Consider the following 18793-nt stretch of genomic DNA (forward strand, 5'->3'; position numbering starts at 1 on the left):
GAGAGAGTGTTTGCCAAATACAAAGTTTTATTTCTGTACACAAAAAAGTAGAAAGCAGCCAGTAACCTATATATGTTAATACAGTAAAAAGCCTTTCTTCAGAAAAAACGTTTTTAAATACAGATTAAAAACTCCAGAGAAAAAGACAACAGGAAGTGTCTCAGTGCTGGACAGTAACACAACATGAAAAAAAAAAGAACATCTGTATGATTAATGAGGTATATTAATGATGAAACAAAAACACAGTTCACCAGTAATGTATAAGTGTGTATGTGTGTGTATATATACCACATTTGTTAGTATTCTCTTTTAACTCTTTACTTGAAGGTTAGGTGAGTCATCGTAATGTGAGGCGTGACATGTAAACTCCTGACGATGACACAAAAACAAACACAGAGGAGTAATATGATAGTTTGTTTGTTTGTTTGTTTTGTTTAGCATGTTGGCTGAATAGTATGGAGATCCTCTGGTGTGACTCCTGCCTCTGTGGAGACGCTTTTTTTCTTCAATCACACGGCTTCAGTCACACCACAGGGAGTGTGTGTGTGTGTGTGTGTGTGTGTGTGTGTGTGTGTGTCTTCAGATGAACACACAGTGCGAGAGAGCAGAGAGATGCAGGTCGATGACCATGAAGAGCAGCAGAGAGGAAACACGGGGGAATATTAATGTAACGCGCTGTCATTAAACCACCTGGCAGAGTATTTACATCCCTCTGCCTTCACTAATGCAACACACGTCACATGACATACACATCTTCAACATGATTTTTAAGCGTAAATGTGTGTGTACGTTAGCAAGTGTTCGTGTGCGTGGAAGATGTGTGAAGTCAAAAGAAATGAAAGTCTCATGAATAAACATAGCTTTTCAAGACTATTTTCTTCTCTTTCCGATTATTCTGACCTGTGTGATAGAGCTGAAACAATTAATCGGTTACTAAATGAACCGACAACTATTTTGATAATCGATTGATCGTTTCAAAGCTTTTTTCAAAACTCGATTTACGATTGTTTAAGCTTCTTAAATGTGAGTATTTTCTTCATTTCTTTGCTCTGGATAACAAAGAAATGATTAAAAGTCGATCACTTTACGGACCAAACGATTAATCGAGAAAATAATCGACAGATGAATCAATTATGAAAATAGTCGTTCTACTGTGTGAGCTTAGTAGGGACGAGTATTAGGGCCAAAATCTTTCAAGAATAAAGTAGCAAAATGAAATGATTTTTATCATCGTTTAATAAAATGCATTATTAATATTATTATTGTTAAACAGCAACACAATGCCGTGCTCGCTGTAGTTCCATTCCTTCTGGATCCAAATATTTAATTAGCAATCCTCCACAAGAGTGATTCTTTCTTCGAAACAGACTCCGTTTCGTGCACAATCCTTTTCAAATTACAGATGCCAATGATAATGTGGTGTATTTCCTTATTTGGGAAGCCCAAAAACTAAAATCTAACTTCGCAAAATGCTCCGCGCTCCTCATCCTGACGCAGGTTGCAGCCGATCGTCTGAGATTTTGCTTGAATAATAATTGCTTCTTCCGTTTGGCCCTAGTACTCACAGTCATGTGGAAGGTTTTCAGGCTTCAGAGAAGGATGAAGTGATGGAAGATGATTCCCAGCTGTTTACAACTCATCGGCTGTGTTTTTTCTGTGCAAACGAGGCATAAATATCACGCTTTCATGACCAGAACTCACTGGTTTCAGGCGACTTCTTGTCCCGCTCCTGGAGACTTGTCTGTGGTTTCTCTCTCACCAGCCCTTTAGCAATAGCTTGTTTGTTTTTTCCCCTCCGCCTCTCCTCTTGTCTCTCTGATCTTTACTCCCTCCAAGCATCCTTCGCATCATGGGTTTATTCATAAAAGTCTGATTTAACTGGCTTCAACACATGAACGCTCTCTGTGGTTTTGATACACACTGTTTCCTGTGTTACTCGAAATGAACCACTAGCCCCGACCAGGAAGGGAGTGACAGTGACACACAAACACGCTCCCTGAATGTGAAAGAAAAAATATCCAGAAAGAGTGACTTCATATGAATTCACTTTGGATTTAAGGCATTAAATGACTGTGCTATGTTTGGAACAGAACACACACTATGACCCTGGCGTGATGGGGGCAGAGCCATTTCAAGCACTCGCCTTTCTGTGACTCTCAAAGCAATTAAGTTCGCATTAGCGAGGGAAAATGACGCTTGTATAGTCAATAGCTACTGCTCTTTTCAAATCTACATGAGCAGGGGGATTATTCCAGATGAAGTCAGTGTGCGATTGTGCTATGGTGGTGTGCCATGGTAGCCCCCCTATAGTGCCCGGAATTGGCCTTGACGAGAGCGAGCGGGAGGAAGCTTCAGCCTGGCGGCACATTGCCTGGAGCTCCTGCCTTTGCATTCTCTGCACACAGCAGGCGAACGCTAAGATCCCAAAGCAAACGGCTGCATGCTGATGTTTATCGGCAGACACTTCCTCAAAAAAACACAAAACTCCGGTCCCAGTTGCAAAGCAAATTGACTTAAAACTGAGAGCACATCCGATTCAGACAAGCTGAGGACATCAAATGGCGCTCCATTTTTAAATTTTTTTTTTTAATGAAAGTGTAGGGTTTTAGTCATGGAGCACAGCACATGTATCGATCACGCATGGAGACATTTGTGTGCACAACGAGGGAAAGGTGTCGTCGGAACAGGGAGCGCGGACGTAGCAGCATACATCTGTGTGCGTGAGATCGACGAGCAGCGTGAGAGGATTAGAAGAACACAGTGTGCGCACGCAGAGGCGCTGTGCTAGAGGGCACTTGGGCTGTTTTAAATAAATCAGAGATTTAACTGATGAAATGATGTCAACTCCATGACAATACTACACCATACAGCCACATGAAGTACAGTCAGCCCAGCACAGACACACCACCTCCCTCCAAAAAAATCTAATCAAAATAACCATGATTAAAAACCACACTGAAGATATAGGCATTCAGACAAAACAAGGGGATATCCTTCTTATTCTTTAAAGTTCTTTTCACGGAAGGACCGGTTTGTGCTTCACACAGATGCTGGTAAGCACAGTGTCTTGGCTGAGCGTTTATCTCGAGCGCCCGCCTCCACTCCCGTTATCTGCTGCTTACATTAGTCTCCTTTGGCTGGTTAACACACGGCGTCACGGCTACACTGCACAAGTTATCAAGCGCAGCCTGGTCAAACAGACATCAGCGGCGGCCTCTTGCAGTTTACATGAAAAAGGCTTTTAGTGCACTAAGTTCCAGTGGAGGGTTAGCTCTGGGTGGGTCACTGTGGCCAGACCGCAGCGGAATGTGGCTTCTCCTGTGGCATCAGGTGTCCGTTCAGGCTGTTACGTCGCTCCTCGAGGAACACTCGGGTTATATGTGTGAGGTGGTGCCTGAAATTAGGAAATCGATGAAGAGAAGAAAAAAAAAGGGGGGGAAAAGCTTTAATATTAGGTTCTCTAAGAAGGCTAGAGTTATAAAAACCCCTTCTGTGTTTAATGTAATGAATTACATTATGTCATAAAATGGTCATGATGTGTCATTGTGTTAAACTGCTTCACTTAAAACAAAGGTGCAGCCAGTATATTGACTAAATACCTTTTCATTTCACAGCTCTTTATATGTTTTGTTTTGGTCTGTTTTGGTCTGTTGTACCACTCACTGTTAACCAGCTAACACGGGCTGCCACCACTCACTGAAACACAACAGTTGCCTAAAAAGCCTCACTACCTCTCTCAAAAATGTCTTGGATTAGATTAGATTACACACTGGATTAACAATACATATAAATACAGAACAGTACATCAACCATAAAAACATACAGCAATACAACAATAAAAGTTTGGCTTAAAAAAGAGAAGAAGAATTAGGTTCTGCATTGGAGATGCACTAGAAACAGAGAAGTTACCTGTCTCTCCCTCTCACTCTCTCTCATGTCATTTTTGGTGGATATTTCACATATTTAATGTTTTTACAGCCCATTTTCTTTCATCTTGTCGCCGCTTCTCATCACGTGTTATCTCTCCACTGCTGTGACTCTGCTGCTGCTCTAGAGCAGACACACTTTTATGTTCAGACTGTCGCTGACGTGTGAAAAACAGTTTTAGTGCTTACTATAATAAAACAGACAGTGGGGCAGTTATATTTTAAAGGTAGCTGTTTAAGCCCTCTGTTACCATCCTGTCGTCACCGACCGGATTTGGCACGCGTACTTCTCATTCCGTAACTCCTAGACCATTTGCGCTATCTAGAAAATTCAAAAACTATGGACTGACGATCTGTCCAGGACGTGACTCTGCCTCTTTCCCTATGTCAGCTGAAAGGATAAAGCGACAGAAGACAGATGGATGGATACTGGAAAGCAGAGAAACAGAGCTTTGTGCCCATATACTTGTCATTATGGTAGCCCTCGGGACTTGGAACGAGTGTCCAATCACAGATGAGATTGACCAACATCCGTGACGTCAGCTTCTCAGTACTGTAATTCCTTAACGGTTGATTCTACAGCTACCTTTAAACAATTCTACAGCTGTAAAATCATGGTCATGAGAGGGTTAAAGGCTCTGGACTGACTAGGCCAGTTTGCCAAGTGTGTGAACGCTGACGCTTTGTCATCTCTGTGCTTCAGTCTCTTCATCTCACTCCTCCTCGCTGCCATTTAATCTCCCCGCGCCTTCCGCCCTGACAATAAACATGCCGCAGTATCTATTTGCTCACTCTCCTCCAGTTGATGCTGGAGAGTCTTTCTGCGATTCACACGGTTGCTACGGCAGCAAAGATCCACGCGGCTGAGACAAACTCACCCGGTTCCGAAGGGAAGACGTTTCTCAGCTGCTCAATGACCTCCTGAAGCTGCAGCACCGTGTCCTGCTCGTGCTCCAGGTCATCTCCTAACACACACACACAGAAAATGTCACAAGGGGAGGGTGGCAGGGGGGAGTTTGCATGGCTTCACATTCAACATGCTTGCTGACCTGCTGCTTCAGTGTCGGTGGTCTCTCTGCTGGCTGGCTCCCCGTGATGACCCCCTCCAGACACAGGAGACGACAGGGTCGACGGTTCTGATCCATTGGCCTCTGAATCATCTTTGGGCTGTTTTTGAAGAGAGACTGATTATCCTTCACTCCAAATAATTGCTCATATCCATCATGTTTAAGAGCGCGGAGGGCGCTGAGCCTTTCAAATAGTAATGAATGTTATGGTTAGCAGCTTTCAGTCACGCGTCCACGACCGCCGTCTCTCACGAGCACCGTGATTATTATCATTAATATTCGGATAGAAAACACCGTCTTAGACCGCACGGTTATGTGTGATTTGTGCTCTCACAGTCAAATGAAAAGACAGTGATTTGCAGCAGCAGTGCAGAAAAACACAATGGCAGCGGGAAGAAAATCACAGATGCATAATCTAACTCCCGGGGATATTATCTGCAACCTGGCATCTTTTGTATTGTTGTTAGTAACACCGTGGCAATACTCGGGAGGTGAATAAGTACAGCACTTGCAGTGGAAAAAAGATGTCTGCAGAGACTAGGAAGAATTCTTATGTATACTCCCGCAGACAACAACAGGCAGATTCCACAGATTTGATTTTTTGAGTGAATGAAACTGTGATATTGGTTCAGGGGGAAAATAATTACATGCATTTGAATAGATTTTTTTTTTACACCTCCAGTCTCTCTCTATACAACCATCTTTGCCACACACTATTTTGTGCTGCTTTTCAATTTCCAGGTGTTTAACCTGAAGAAGCATCACATTCCCTCTCTCTCCTCTTTATTCCATCTTTTTGCATTTCTAAACTATAGTGTCCCAGTGTGACTGTATGTATGTCAGCCCCCCAAATCTCTTCCCCGCACTTGCAGTAATTCCTTTTATATTTCTTAAGGCTTACCCTCTCTTTTTTTTTTAACTCGTTCCACACTGTATTTCTTAACTCCCACGACTGCCTTTTCTATATCTCATCTCATTAACTTTGACATTTTCTGAGACCTCACCTTTTCCACAGTTTCCTTTAAACATACCGTCTTTGCCTCTTTTTTTTGTACTTCAATAATATACGTGTGTGAAGCCCTTGCTGCCTGACGGTTACACTGTCACGCGTTAATGAGTTGAAAACCATTGATCTTGACAAGTAATTCATCAAATATAAGGTTGTTTTTTTTCAATAGGAAATTTGAGCGGCACTCAGTAGATTGCACACTTTCAAGGCCACACAATCCTACATGTCGGTCGTCATCAAGATCTAAAAAAAAAAAGTGTTTCCTGTGAAATGACTGAAAATGGGAAACAATGCCTGGAAAGTGATAAAAACTAATTATTTCTCTTAAACTGCATCCACAAACAACTTTAAGAGTTTCCTCCCTGTCTTATGCACAAGTCAGTTTAAAAGTTTTGCACAAATTAAAAAAAAAAAAAAAATTCAAAATGAAATTTAACAAAATAACAGGGAACAAAGAAGAAGGGTAGGTAAATGGATGGTGACTGAATATTTACTTGAGTTTAAAACCTCCAGTGTGTACATTCTGGTGATTTATTTTATTATTCTGACGTAACATTATTTGTATGCTGCATCCTTTGTCTAAAAATGGGCTCTGTCAAGCAAAACTATCAGACCTGACTGAGGGAATATTTGCGTATAGAGGGGTACAAAGTGTTAATCCAGTCAAACTGCTGAATGGCCAGGTTTTTGGCGCAGTAATGAAAGAGTTTGCAGCTATATTGATTTACTTGCAAAACTGTAAACGTTGCCTCCATCTGTCATAAAACAAATCACTTCCTGTGTGCAGCGCGGGGAATGTTGCTCGACGACACTACATTTTGCACTCTGGGACATTCCTCCGGTATGATCATCATCATCATCATCATCAGGCGTCTCACAGAGGCGTACCTGTAGCAGTAGCTCCCTGAGCCTGCGCAGCTGGGACTCCAGCTGCTTGTTGTGGTCCTCCAGGATCTGCATGCGAGTCTCCAGGCGTGACTTGTGTTGCCGGAGGACCCGCGCCTCAGCCAGGAGCTCCTCGTCCTGCTGTCCTTCCGATGTGGGCGAGCCCGGGCCTCCCTCTCCAGCCTCGGTCAGCATGGGAACTGACGCCGCCTCTTCGTGTTTCCACTTGAGCCGCCTGTACTCGCTCTGTAGCACCCTGAGGATCCGCAGGGGAGGAAACAGTGAGAAAATACACATCTGGAGATATTTATGCAACTCCTACATGACACAGACAGAAATCCACCCCATATAATACTCTGACCTGTTATTCTTACAAGTGACATATTGAAAAATAATTACACATTAAGGCAAAAAAAGCAAGACGCTCTGAACACAATCATTCTTGTAAATACAGACTGCACTAAAACAAGTTCCTCCTCTTTTGGCAACAAGTGTGACACTGATTAAGGATTAGCTAATTGCATGCTGCGCAGGGAGAGGTTATTAAAGGTTAGTTTAGTTTATCCGAAAATCATGGGGCACAACATGTTAGTTTTAATGAACCACCAATTTGGGGTGCACTGTTGTATGTGCAATAAAAATAATAATAATTATAACAATAATAACTGCTAAATGAACTATTTTCTTACGCACTAAAATTGTAATGTGTCATTTTCTATAACTGCCATTTAGTACCAGGCAGATAGAATAATGTTGTGGCTGTTTATTTTATATTTTAAAATGGTCTGACATCTCCTGGAGCCAAAAGAAAAACATTATAGTTCAAGTATGAAGCACACGAAAGCCACAGAGCAGGATATAAACTAAGCTGCGGCAGCTACTGTGGTGATAAATAAGGACAACAAAGCACACTGTCGCGTCATAACAGGAGAGCATATTTCATAGAAAAACGAAACCAGGTCAAGGTTTCCGACAACCAGGGGGCACACGTCTGTCTGTGTGTCTGTGTGTGTGTGTGTGTGTGTGTGTGTGTAGAAAGGTCACAACCGAACTGAAGAATTGTTCAAATGACTCATTCACATAAAGCTAGCCTGTAGTAACCAATTAAGGGGATCAGGAAAAATGAATTTGCTTGGTTTATTGAAAATATCGGAGCCTCTTAGGAAACGATAAATTCAAATTTAAACCAGAAATGCTTCTGTGCCACTTCATAATGACTGCATTCTCTTCAAGGCACTTAGGAGGATGATCTATAAACGCTCGAATCCTCATTATTTTCTGTCAGGTGTGGCCCTCAGAAAAGGTTTCTTGTTTTTCTCACTGCCATTCTGGATGCAGTGTGAAAGAGTTAACGCTCTTCAGGAGGGCAGAAAACATCCCAAAAAAAAGAGTTTAATGCCGACAGACAGACAAACAAACCCATGTTTGTGTTTTCATGCTTCGCTGCAGCATTACTGAAGAAAATCACTCCTCAAACAACTACATTTAAAACAAATCAAATTCTACACAGTCTGCAAAGCCTGTTCTGCAAATATTGGTGTTATTATGAGTCATGTGTGCCATCAGTAAAACACAGAAGAGAAACTAAATATGATGCCAACATGCACAGAAAGGGAGAAGGGAACAAAGCTTCTACAGGAACAGACCTGTTCTCGTTCTCCAGGCGGGCCAGGGTGCACTGGAGCTGCTCCTTGTCCTGGTGCTCCAGGTGAGCCAGCAGCATGTGTTGTCCACAGGGTGAGTCCTGGTCCAAGGCTGGGCTGGAGTGACGCAGGAGGTACTGATCTTCATCCCTGAGTCCCCCACACAGGAGACAGCACACTGAGCCACCAGCACACAGCCACCAGCAGCACAAAGCAGAGCCCTGGACGAGCAAACAGCCAGAAGCAAGGCGAAGCAAGGCGAAGCAAGGCGAAGCAAAGCGGGACGAGCAAGACAGGACGAGACACGGGACACTATGGCAAAGACACAGTGCTGTGCGAGGTTTTCATTTCAAAGAATAAATGTTCTGTAACCAACCTGCTCACTTAAAACTCATTTAAAACCTACTTGCATTCAGTGCAAGACAATAATACAGTCATACCCCGAACAATGAAGCCGCTATTGATGATGGGACAAAAAAGTTTATAGATCCACGATGGTAAAACAATAAATGCACCTATAAATTTTGAAATTATTTACTAGGAGGACAGATGTTTGTCAATTTATATGTTGCAATAATGCATAGGGCTATTAAAAAAGAAGATTTTATTGATCTAAAGTTAAAAGCTTTGCCTTACTGTGCCACAAACATCACAGAAATATCTACGAGCCCGGTTTAAAGCTGTAGTGTGTATGTTTTTCATTATAAACAAACAAGTTCACACACAGCGCTGATTAAACCAATCAGCTCCACACTCTTTCTGTGTTACTCAATATAGCAGTGATTTGTGTTGTCAAGGGGAAAGCAGACGCCTAACAACTACCATAGTAAAGTGAGATAGCAGTGCTTCAGGATCAGGGCTGGGTGATACACCGATATTATTATCTATATCATGACATGAGACGAGATATCATCTTAGATTTTGGATATCGTTGTATCATGAAGTTGTTGTAAGGCAGCACTACACTGTAGGACTAATGATTACCAAATCATCTGCATATGTAAGGTGATTGATGAGATATATCTCATCAATATATACAGTATCTTAATCCTTGAAAAGAAGAGACAAAATGTCACTTTTGTCTCACAAATTCTAAAAAAAGTTCTCTTAAAATCAGCTTTGTTACAACTAAAGCAATTATTTTCAGTCCTCAGAGGCATCTATGAAACATCAAAAAGGTGGAATTCTGACCACTATTTGAAGAATGTTGGTTTCTATGAATCATTTTTGGACCAGCCTGTTTTTTATCGTTTCCATGTCAATTACCTGGCAACAAGCAGCGGCCAGTGAATACAAAACAATGCATACAGGTGGTGCATATGAAGGTCTGGACACACACACACACGCAAGCGTGGTGTGGTTCAAGACAGAGAACAGCATGATGCCAAGCAAACACCAGCTGGAGGCACAGATAGCACAGCAGTATGTACAGAGCCATGCAGCAGGAAAAAAACAGCAGCGCTGACAGACAGAAGGTCTGCTTCACAGAATAAGAACAACAAGATACAAGGGCACAAAAAAGCAGAAAACAACATTGCTACACGCAACAGGCGGAAGTGAAGTGTCATGCATACACACGCACGCGTGCGCGATCCTCCACATACAGTTATCCGCAGACACGGATGCAAATTCCATATACACATGCACCGATATAAACACCTTTTTGTGGCAAAGCTTTTTTACCAAAACAACTCTGGATATGTGCACACAGAAAGAAAGACATTGGGAGGCTAGAGAAGCAGAGACGTCTCGTGAAATGGAGCTGGTGAAAGTTTGATGACTTGTGTGAACTAATGTAAAAGTTACGGCACACACGTGTGAGGTTTCTATTGGAGGCAAACCAACCAGCAGTAAGCAGGTTTTTTTTTTTTTTATGGCCAAGTGGAAGTGAATTGGAACTTGAGGGTTAAATCCCAGGACAGGTCAAGTAAAGTGTGTGCTGCCCACTGCTCATGTATGTGCTGTATGTATCTGTGTGCTCACGACTGTTGTGAAACAAGGATGGAGCTAAATGCAGCAAAGTAAAGAGTGGGTTTTCTCAGGGTTCTCCCGTTTCCTCCCACAGTCCAAAATGCAGATTTGGAGATTGGGTAACTTGGACACTCTAAATTGACCGTACATGTAAGTGGTTGTTTGTCTCTATGTGGCCCTGGGATTGGACTGGCGACCTGTCCAAGATGAACTACACAACACCTTCTACACTACACTACACTACACCTTCTCCACACTCTGTTTACAGCCTTGTAACTTTAGTTGTAGCATTACAACAAAACAATTTTCTGGTGCTGTAGCACCAACAAAAACTTCCTACACTGTGAAGAAACTCAAAAAAAGGACAGAGTCTAAAAGAGAGTCAGACAATAAGTGTGATAAATTACTGTAATAAGTTGCTAGGCCAATAGCTGGACCCTTTATAACGTGTATATAAACAGAACTTATAGAGTACATACTAACATGAGGAGATGAGGACAACAAAATGCTACACAAGCTGCTCACGTGTGGCACCGCAGAAAAGAGGAGTGTTTGAGCGTAAAACTAGTATTCATGTGGTGTCATTCTCAGTTTTCCCTTAGAGCAGACACATTAAAAAGAGAAGAAATAATGAGTTTGCTTCACTACATACATACTCACTCTATCTCACACACACACAAACCCCCTGATTCTCTACTAGATCAAACATTTCACACAGAGCTGCTGGTCATGTAACTTCCACTTGACTTCAGAGCTCAGAGGAGGAGGAAATGCTTAGCAACTCACATACAGCTGCTGTCAACCAAACAAGATATGGACGCTCGCTAACACAACATCTCGCACAGTCATGAATCACGATACTTTTGTCAGATCACCGCAACGAGGATTCACTTTACCGACTGCAAAACATCCCCCATTTCTCTCACTTCTATAACCTCATCACTCCATGCCTCTCACACAGCTTATAAAAAAAACACACACACACACACACCTGCCTCTCTCTCTCTCCTTAGTGTGATTTCCACCCACAGCAACAGACTCTAATCACAGCAGGCATGTGCAGGATAACAGGGGGCTGTGTGCACACACACTGTTCTCTGTGGGTCATTTTCATTATGTGGCTGATTACTTATGTGATCACCCAATCTTAACCCAACAGTGGAACATGCATGAAGAAGCCTGAACGTGTGCACACGCACACACAAAGAGAAAGAAACAGTGCAAGCAAAATCCCCATGAAAGGTACAAATGTAATGATGGGGTTTGTAGTGGGGGTAGCGGCATACTCACAGACTTTCATCAGGAGACAGGCTGTCTGTGAAGAATGAACAATTCTGGCTCTCCATCTCTGCAAGTCTACATGTGACACACACATATACAAACAAGGGAGAAAAGGGGAGAAAAAAAGCAGACATTATCACACATTGGGGAAATATGTTTCACCAAATACAAGATAAACCTAACAACTGGAACAGTTTAGTATTGATAAGACCTAAGGCCTTTGAATATTACAGACATTATGGACGGCAACTGAGCGGCACGCTGTCAAAAAAACCAAAAAAAACCCACCTGACTGACAAACTGCAGAGCAGCAGAAATTACAACTGAATAAGAACCTGATAAAAAAAACAAAAAAATATTCGCTGTCTATGGGAATGCAGGCAGCGATACACAAAGCCTTTAAGATAATGTGCTGCTGTCCAGGACCATGGACAGAGACTGTGGTGGATGTGAGAGAAGCAGTGAGTGAGCTGCTGTGTCTTTTCAGGACCAAGGACAGCGCTTGTAGTTCTGCATCATGTCCTGCTGACTCTCTGTGGACAGCTGTACCACACACACACACATGCACACGCACGCACGTGCGCGCACACACACACACACGCACACACACGCACGCACACGCACGCACACACACACACACACACACACACACACACACACAAACACACACATACACACACACACACACAGCTCTGAAAGCTGTTTCAGGACTACATCAAATCGAATGTGCTGTAGTCGGAAAAAACCCTTGTGTTTGACGGCAAACGGCAAAAAAGTACATCAAACAATATCACAGCTGGAAGAAGCACCCTGCTGTATGAAACAAGTAAAGTTGAGTACATGGCCGAAAGTTGGATCCATCCATGAATGCTATATGTGATGCTTAAAAAGGATAAGGGATAAGCAAATATCTTAAAGGGACAGTTCAGTTTTTTTTTTATTGTTTTTTTTTTCACTATATCTTCCACTGCTTTTGTCATAAGTGAGTGACAAACTCTGAAAATTGTCTGGACCCAAATGTGCAGACATTAAAAGACTCTTATGGACCTGCACCTGGCTCACTTTGGCGGAGTGCAGCTGCAGTTTCTGTGCTTCATGGCTAATTATGATAATAATATTTATAAGTAGAACACAGTCTGGGGACTGGCTGCCCCTAATCATTCAGACAACTGAATGATTAGTTATATTTTTTGTTGCTGTTTATGTTATTATTCTGCCTAAACTGAGACTATGAAACATTATCTGTATAAGTCCTTCATCTGAAAACAGACTCTATCAACAATACTATCAGACATGGAGCATTTGTGCATATACAGCAGCAGAACAGGCTTTTATCCTGTTAAACTTTTTTTTAGGACTTTTCTTTGTGTATTCAGTCAGATTCCAACCTTGCTTTACTAGAACAATATTGCTGTTGCTATTACAAATCACTTCCTGTGTGCAGTGCTGGAATGTCGCCAGCTGACACGAGATCACGGCTAAACTGAGAAACACAGAGATGTAGAAACACGTGGAGCTCATGAAAATGACTTACTACTTTCTTTGCAACCATTATTACGAGCATCATCATCATCATGTGGCCGCAGACCTAATTTAAATCCTGTTGCTCTTCCTTGACTGAAAAGAAAATCCTCCCTCGTCATCACCTTTGCCACCACCGCCTACATACAGTGCATATACTGTACAACAAGGCCGCTGATTCTCTGGCCTCAGCTGAAAGGTAATGTATAAGAAGACATGATCTATAGAACAGATGTAGGCAGAGACGGGTTGAACGAAGAGTGGATACACCGCAAAGTTAATTTAACACAAACCACTGCCGTTCTGCGAATACCATGTTAATGATATATATCACTGTTAGATGATCAAAAGATTTTTCCTTCAGGACAGGCAATTAACCGGCACAGAGAATCAACCCACTGATGCAAATATTCTGAGCCTGGTAGCTGCCCATATACACACTTATGCATGCATGTGTCATATTAAAGCAATCTTTAAATCTGCACTGCAGCTTCCCTGACACACACGAGCATGGAAACACGCACACACCGGTGCACTCCACGCTCCATCAACTTTCACAGCGTGTCATCAGGTGAAAGAGTGAAGGATAGATGGAGGAGGCGGGGTCCGTGATTTAGTGGCTGTCTAGGACATCCGTATTACCTCCTCTTTTCTCTCCGGTGTCCGGTGAGACCGTGCCGCTGAGGAATTTAGGATTTATACATGTCCTGTTAGAGGCTGGCCTGTGAACCTGACCGCTCATATTTCAATCGGCCTCGCCATTCATCAGAAAACACTCCACAGAGAGACCGAGCGCTGCGATACAACGGATACAACAGCATCGCGAGGAGGACTGTGCAGTGAGAGTAATTGGAAATAATGGACAGCTGTGTTGTCTTAGCAAGACGCAGTGTTCAGCTTCATGTAGGAACGTGAACGGATAGAAGAGGAAATGAGGGTTCTGAGAGTTTGTTTTTACTATCTCCTTCTCATCCATCCTCTATATATGATGTCCAAGCAGTGCTGATGATGAAAGGCACCATCAATTCTAGTCCTGCATCAATATCAGGGGAGGGGCGAGGGACAGAGAGTGAGGGAAAGATAGAGGAAGGGACCGTGTTTTTGGCATGCCGACAGATCCGTCTTTTTCTCACCCCAGACATCAAATACTTTGTCTCCTTTGAGATGAGTGGGGACTATAGTATCTGACTGGCTTAAGGGCACTTGACACACGCACACACACACTCTTAGATGCGTCCATTTAATTTATAATCTCGAGAAATTAAGTTTAGACACTGACCTTGCAGTGGTGATATTCAACATTTTTTTCCATTAATGTTCTTTCTGGGAATTATAAACAATGTGGGGAATGGATTCATGTAAAGGAATATGACTTGTGATTTATGAGAGAGCGAGAGAAAGAAAGAAAGAAAGAAAGACAGAAAGAAAGAAAGAAAGACAGACAGATGGAGTCAGTTCTGTAAGCTGCCTGAGTGCAGATAAAATAGTCTCCATTTCCATTATAAGGACTGTCTATGTGTATTATGATAGAATTCAGCTCGTTTTAAAATAGAAAAAAAAAAACACTCCTTTTTTTCTCTTCTGTCTAAGTGTGTTGTTGTTGCTGCTGCTGCTGCTGCTGCTCATACTTTTCTAGCCAGTATAATTCATTAAAAAGCCACTGGACCGTTAAAATACTGCTCTATCAATTCCACATGGTAGTGGGACAAAGAAACAGAAACACACAGGTTAAAAGCACTCTTATTATCTCTGCCTCTCGTTCATCCATTCATATCCACAATCACACTGCTGTATCATGCAAGGAACTGGCCTAACTACATATCAGTCACAGCTGGAGCTCCCTGTTCTGCCCACTAAAAACTGTCCGCAAAGACACATACATTACCCGTGTTTAAGTACATGAGTTCCAATCTACAGCAACCAGCAATTAAAATACGAGATATGAGCAGACTTATGTTGTTGTGCGGATTAAAAATGCTAACACTCACTGTTCCCAAAGATACCAGTCATTGCATATGTGAAATGTTGCAATCACATCGTAATTAGAAAAACCATTACATTATGTTATCAATAATTCACCGTTTTGCAAATCTACAACGGCAACATAAGCTTTGGTTTTCTCTGATAATGTCTACATTGTGGTGTGTTAAATTGTGCTATTATCCCTTTAATAATTGATTACATGGAGCTCATGAAAAGATAAATATGGAGTGCAACGATTCCAGCGCTCTGTCTGAATACATCGCGCAGTCATGATATGATATAATTTTCCAACTGCTTGTTTTGGAGGGCGCTTGAAAAACTAAGATTTGTGATGCACCAAAAAAAAAACATGGTTCACGAAATCGAACCAATATTCTGTGTGTGCATGTTGCTACATTACTGTTGTGTGTGTGTGTGCACGTGCTGTCTCTCTCTATGTGAGTTTGTGTGTTCTCTCTTGCCCTGCCTGACTTGTGTGCATTTGTGCGCTCTCTTTCAGTGTCCACCAGCGTTTTCTGGATGTGTTGTATTTCTCTGTTTCTCTGTAATGATTTACGAACATGTTTAAAACATCAAGATGCCTTTTGTTTGTGCCAAATGTGTACTTCACAGCAGAGCAACTGTGTTTAAAGTTAAAAGAAAGCCATTCAAACAACAGACTTTGAACTTAAATATACCTTTCCTGTTCATTCCATGATTTTATATAAATAAATATCTGCGTAAGCTTCAGGTTTATCTTCACGATTAATCGCAGAAAATGAAAAAAAATTTAATCGATTGACAGCCCTAATTAAAATACAACAAGGATACAACAACAAAAATATTAAAGCAGGGGGAGAAAAAGGGGGGCTCAAATAAAGGAAAACAGGGGGACAAGAGGGAGAAAGACAATAGAAGAGTGGGATCAAAGATAGGAATAATGAGAGGAAAGGGCAAATGGAAAAGGAAAAAGAAAAGGGCAGAGATATGGTGGGTAAAGAGGACAATTGTGCCTTCTCTCTTGTTGGTGTGTGTTCCCCCTGCTTTGGCAGGACAAAGCCGGTTGTATGCAAGATCCTCAGGGACGTAATACACAATGGCACACACACAAGGCAGCTCTATGGGCAGAGCAGCCAGGAGTGTGGGTCTCCAGCGCTGTGGCCTGTTTATAACCTGTCAGACAGACACTAATCCACAGTGGCAGCTCCCATGTGACCAATGGGCTCATTGCCTTAGCAAGTGACAGTTTGCTATAGGCATGCTAAAACCCCCTGACCTACACAGCTGCAAACACACACACACGCGCACAAACAACAATCACAAACTGCTCAGCTTGTTGTGCAACAGCATTTGTTTGTGTGGAGAAATAAGAGTGAAGGTAACTGCTGGGCAGTCGTCTGGATCCTGCATTGAGTACAGTGCACCATGCAGCCAAATCAATACTTCAATCAATTTGTGAGCGAAGTCTAAAGGGTGATGGAGCAGAGAAGGCAGGGGTAGCAGAGAGGTGGAAGCCGGGGTGAAGTGAATATCAAGGAGGGAGGGAGGGAGGGAGGGAGAAACTTAGTTGTAATTATTTGATACAGTGCACAGAGTCACATACCTGCTGGCATAATGTTCAATTCTGCTGTGAGTGTCTGCATGGGGCAGCTTGGGTGAGGAGCACGGCCTGTGGACAAAAGAAGCCGACATCAATACTTTCGCTGTGAATGTGGTCACAGTGAGACGCACAAATAATTGCAAACCACGCATATAATTATAAAGAGGACAAGTTTTATGCATAAACGGAAAAAAAACAAAACAATCCTGTACTGTATGCAACCAGGCCAAGGTTTTTATTCCAGCGATCCGCACGGAAGGAAAACTGCTGCACAACTCCTGTATAAAGGCACAGTATGTAATATATCTGCTGCTCGGGGTCACTCGGATCAAAACAATAACAAGACTTCACGATGGTTTCATGATCTCAGGAAGTAGACGTAGTGAAATGCAAAAACAAAAGAACCACACTGGCTAACAACTTTGTTTTGGACCCAGACGTTACAGCGAGGACAGGTAAAGTGGATTACATCGTCCAAAAATAATGAAACCATTACCTTGAGTGGAAATGGAAAACGTTGTGGCTAATGTAAGTACACCACTCGTCAAAATATAAAACATTACTCTCAGACAGTTTAATGCCAAAATGTTGTATATTATAACCTACATGTCATCTATAGACATCTGCATTACACACCAGAGGAAAACACTGCAGTGTTTCCGGTTATGATTTTGCTAGGCTTGACGGTCCTTTGGGTAACATTTAGGTATGTTGGTGTACAATTGCTTTAAAAAATTGTTTTTTTTTCATTTTCGCAGCCTTAGAATAAGCCTTTTATATACTGTACGTACATTAGACAAAGGTTGTGCTGTTCCTCCAGCAGCGCGAGTAGACAAACCAGTCAGAGTGTGATTCACATTCACAAGACTGTGATTCTTACACACTCAACCTTTAAAATATGATATGATTTCACTGATTTAATCCTTGGTTTCGCAAACACGCTTGTCCTGTCACTCTGAGTGGCTGATTTCCCTGTACTCACGACACAGAAGGAAAAGCAAATGGAAAGATGTGAAGTTCTGTCATTTCTGAGTTGTAATTGTGTCAGTTTGAGTGAAACATCGACACAACTCCCATGACCCACTCACTCCAAACCGATGACAAAGTAATACCCTTATGTCTGGAAAAAAACAAACATGTTTATTCAGAGTGTGAGGACCCAGTCAGTGCATCCTGCAGTTTTCATTCCTGCTGTTTTCACCTCTGAGTGAATGTGACCAGAGCATTTGAATCAGACCTGAATCACAGGGACAGCATTTTGGTAACAGAACCATTTTACTTACACAGGGTTCCCACTCGTTTCTTGAAATTATTTTCCAGGACATTTTCAGAAGCGACAGTATATGACAGATAAATGAACACGTCATACACTAATACATCCTCCCTGTCCTCCACATGCTTTGGAAAAGTGTTCTTTTCTACAGTTGCATCTTGCATTTGCATTTTGTACATTTTACCCAGATTCCCTCTTCCTTCCCTCTTTATTCCTCTTCAGTCCCCCAGATGTCTGATTTAAAATAATGATGTGCAGTCAATGGCTGTAACTTACCTATGAAATAATCTCTTACATTCTCATAGAAATTATGACAAATTTATCACAGAATAATGCAAACACACTCACAGATTACAGTGTACATCTAAACCAAATTGTATCCTGCAGTGCAAAAAGGTCTGTTATGTTTCAGAAGACAATCATTTCTTCATCACTTTTTTTTTTTTTTTAATATTCCCATGTTTTCCATAACTAGTTTTCCAGGACGAGTGGGAACCCTGTAACTATATATCAGCACATCAGAGCCCTAAACTGCCCTATTGTGATAAGCAGTCAACAGCAGAACAAGTTGTGCGTGTGTGTGTATGTGTGTGTGTGTAATTGAGAGACGTTGGACGTAAAAGCGGCGACAGAGAGATGACTGTGTATGTGTGAC

General features: G+C 42.1%; 1 protein-coding gene across 1 annotated transcript; it reads right to left on the reverse strand.

Annotated features, from left to right (window-relative positions):
* Nucleotides 1–1229: 1229 nt before the first annotated feature.
* LOC122778919 (dystrophin-related protein 2-like) lies at nucleotides 1230–10613 on the reverse strand. Its single transcript, XM_044041078.1, has 5 exons — nucleotides 8534–10613; nucleotides 6891–7143; nucleotides 4976–5093; nucleotides 4805–4891; nucleotides 1230–3394 (listed from the first exon to the last, which is right to left on the reverse strand). The coding sequence occupies exons 1-5, from the start codon at nucleotides 8608–8610 to the stop codon at nucleotides 3375–3377; spliced, it is 555 nt and encodes a 184-aa protein (XP_043897013.1). The 5' UTR covers nucleotides 8611–10613; the 3' UTR covers nucleotides 1230–3374.
* Nucleotides 10614–18793: the final 8180 nt, after the last annotated feature.

The sequence above is a fragment of the Solea senegalensis genome, linkage group LG12 (genome assembly GCF_019176455.1).
Source record: "Solea senegalensis isolate Sse05_10M linkage group LG12, IFAPA_SoseM_1, whole genome shotgun sequence".
NCBI lineage: Eukaryota > Metazoa > Chordata > Actinopteri > Pleuronectiformes > Soleidae > Solea > Solea senegalensis.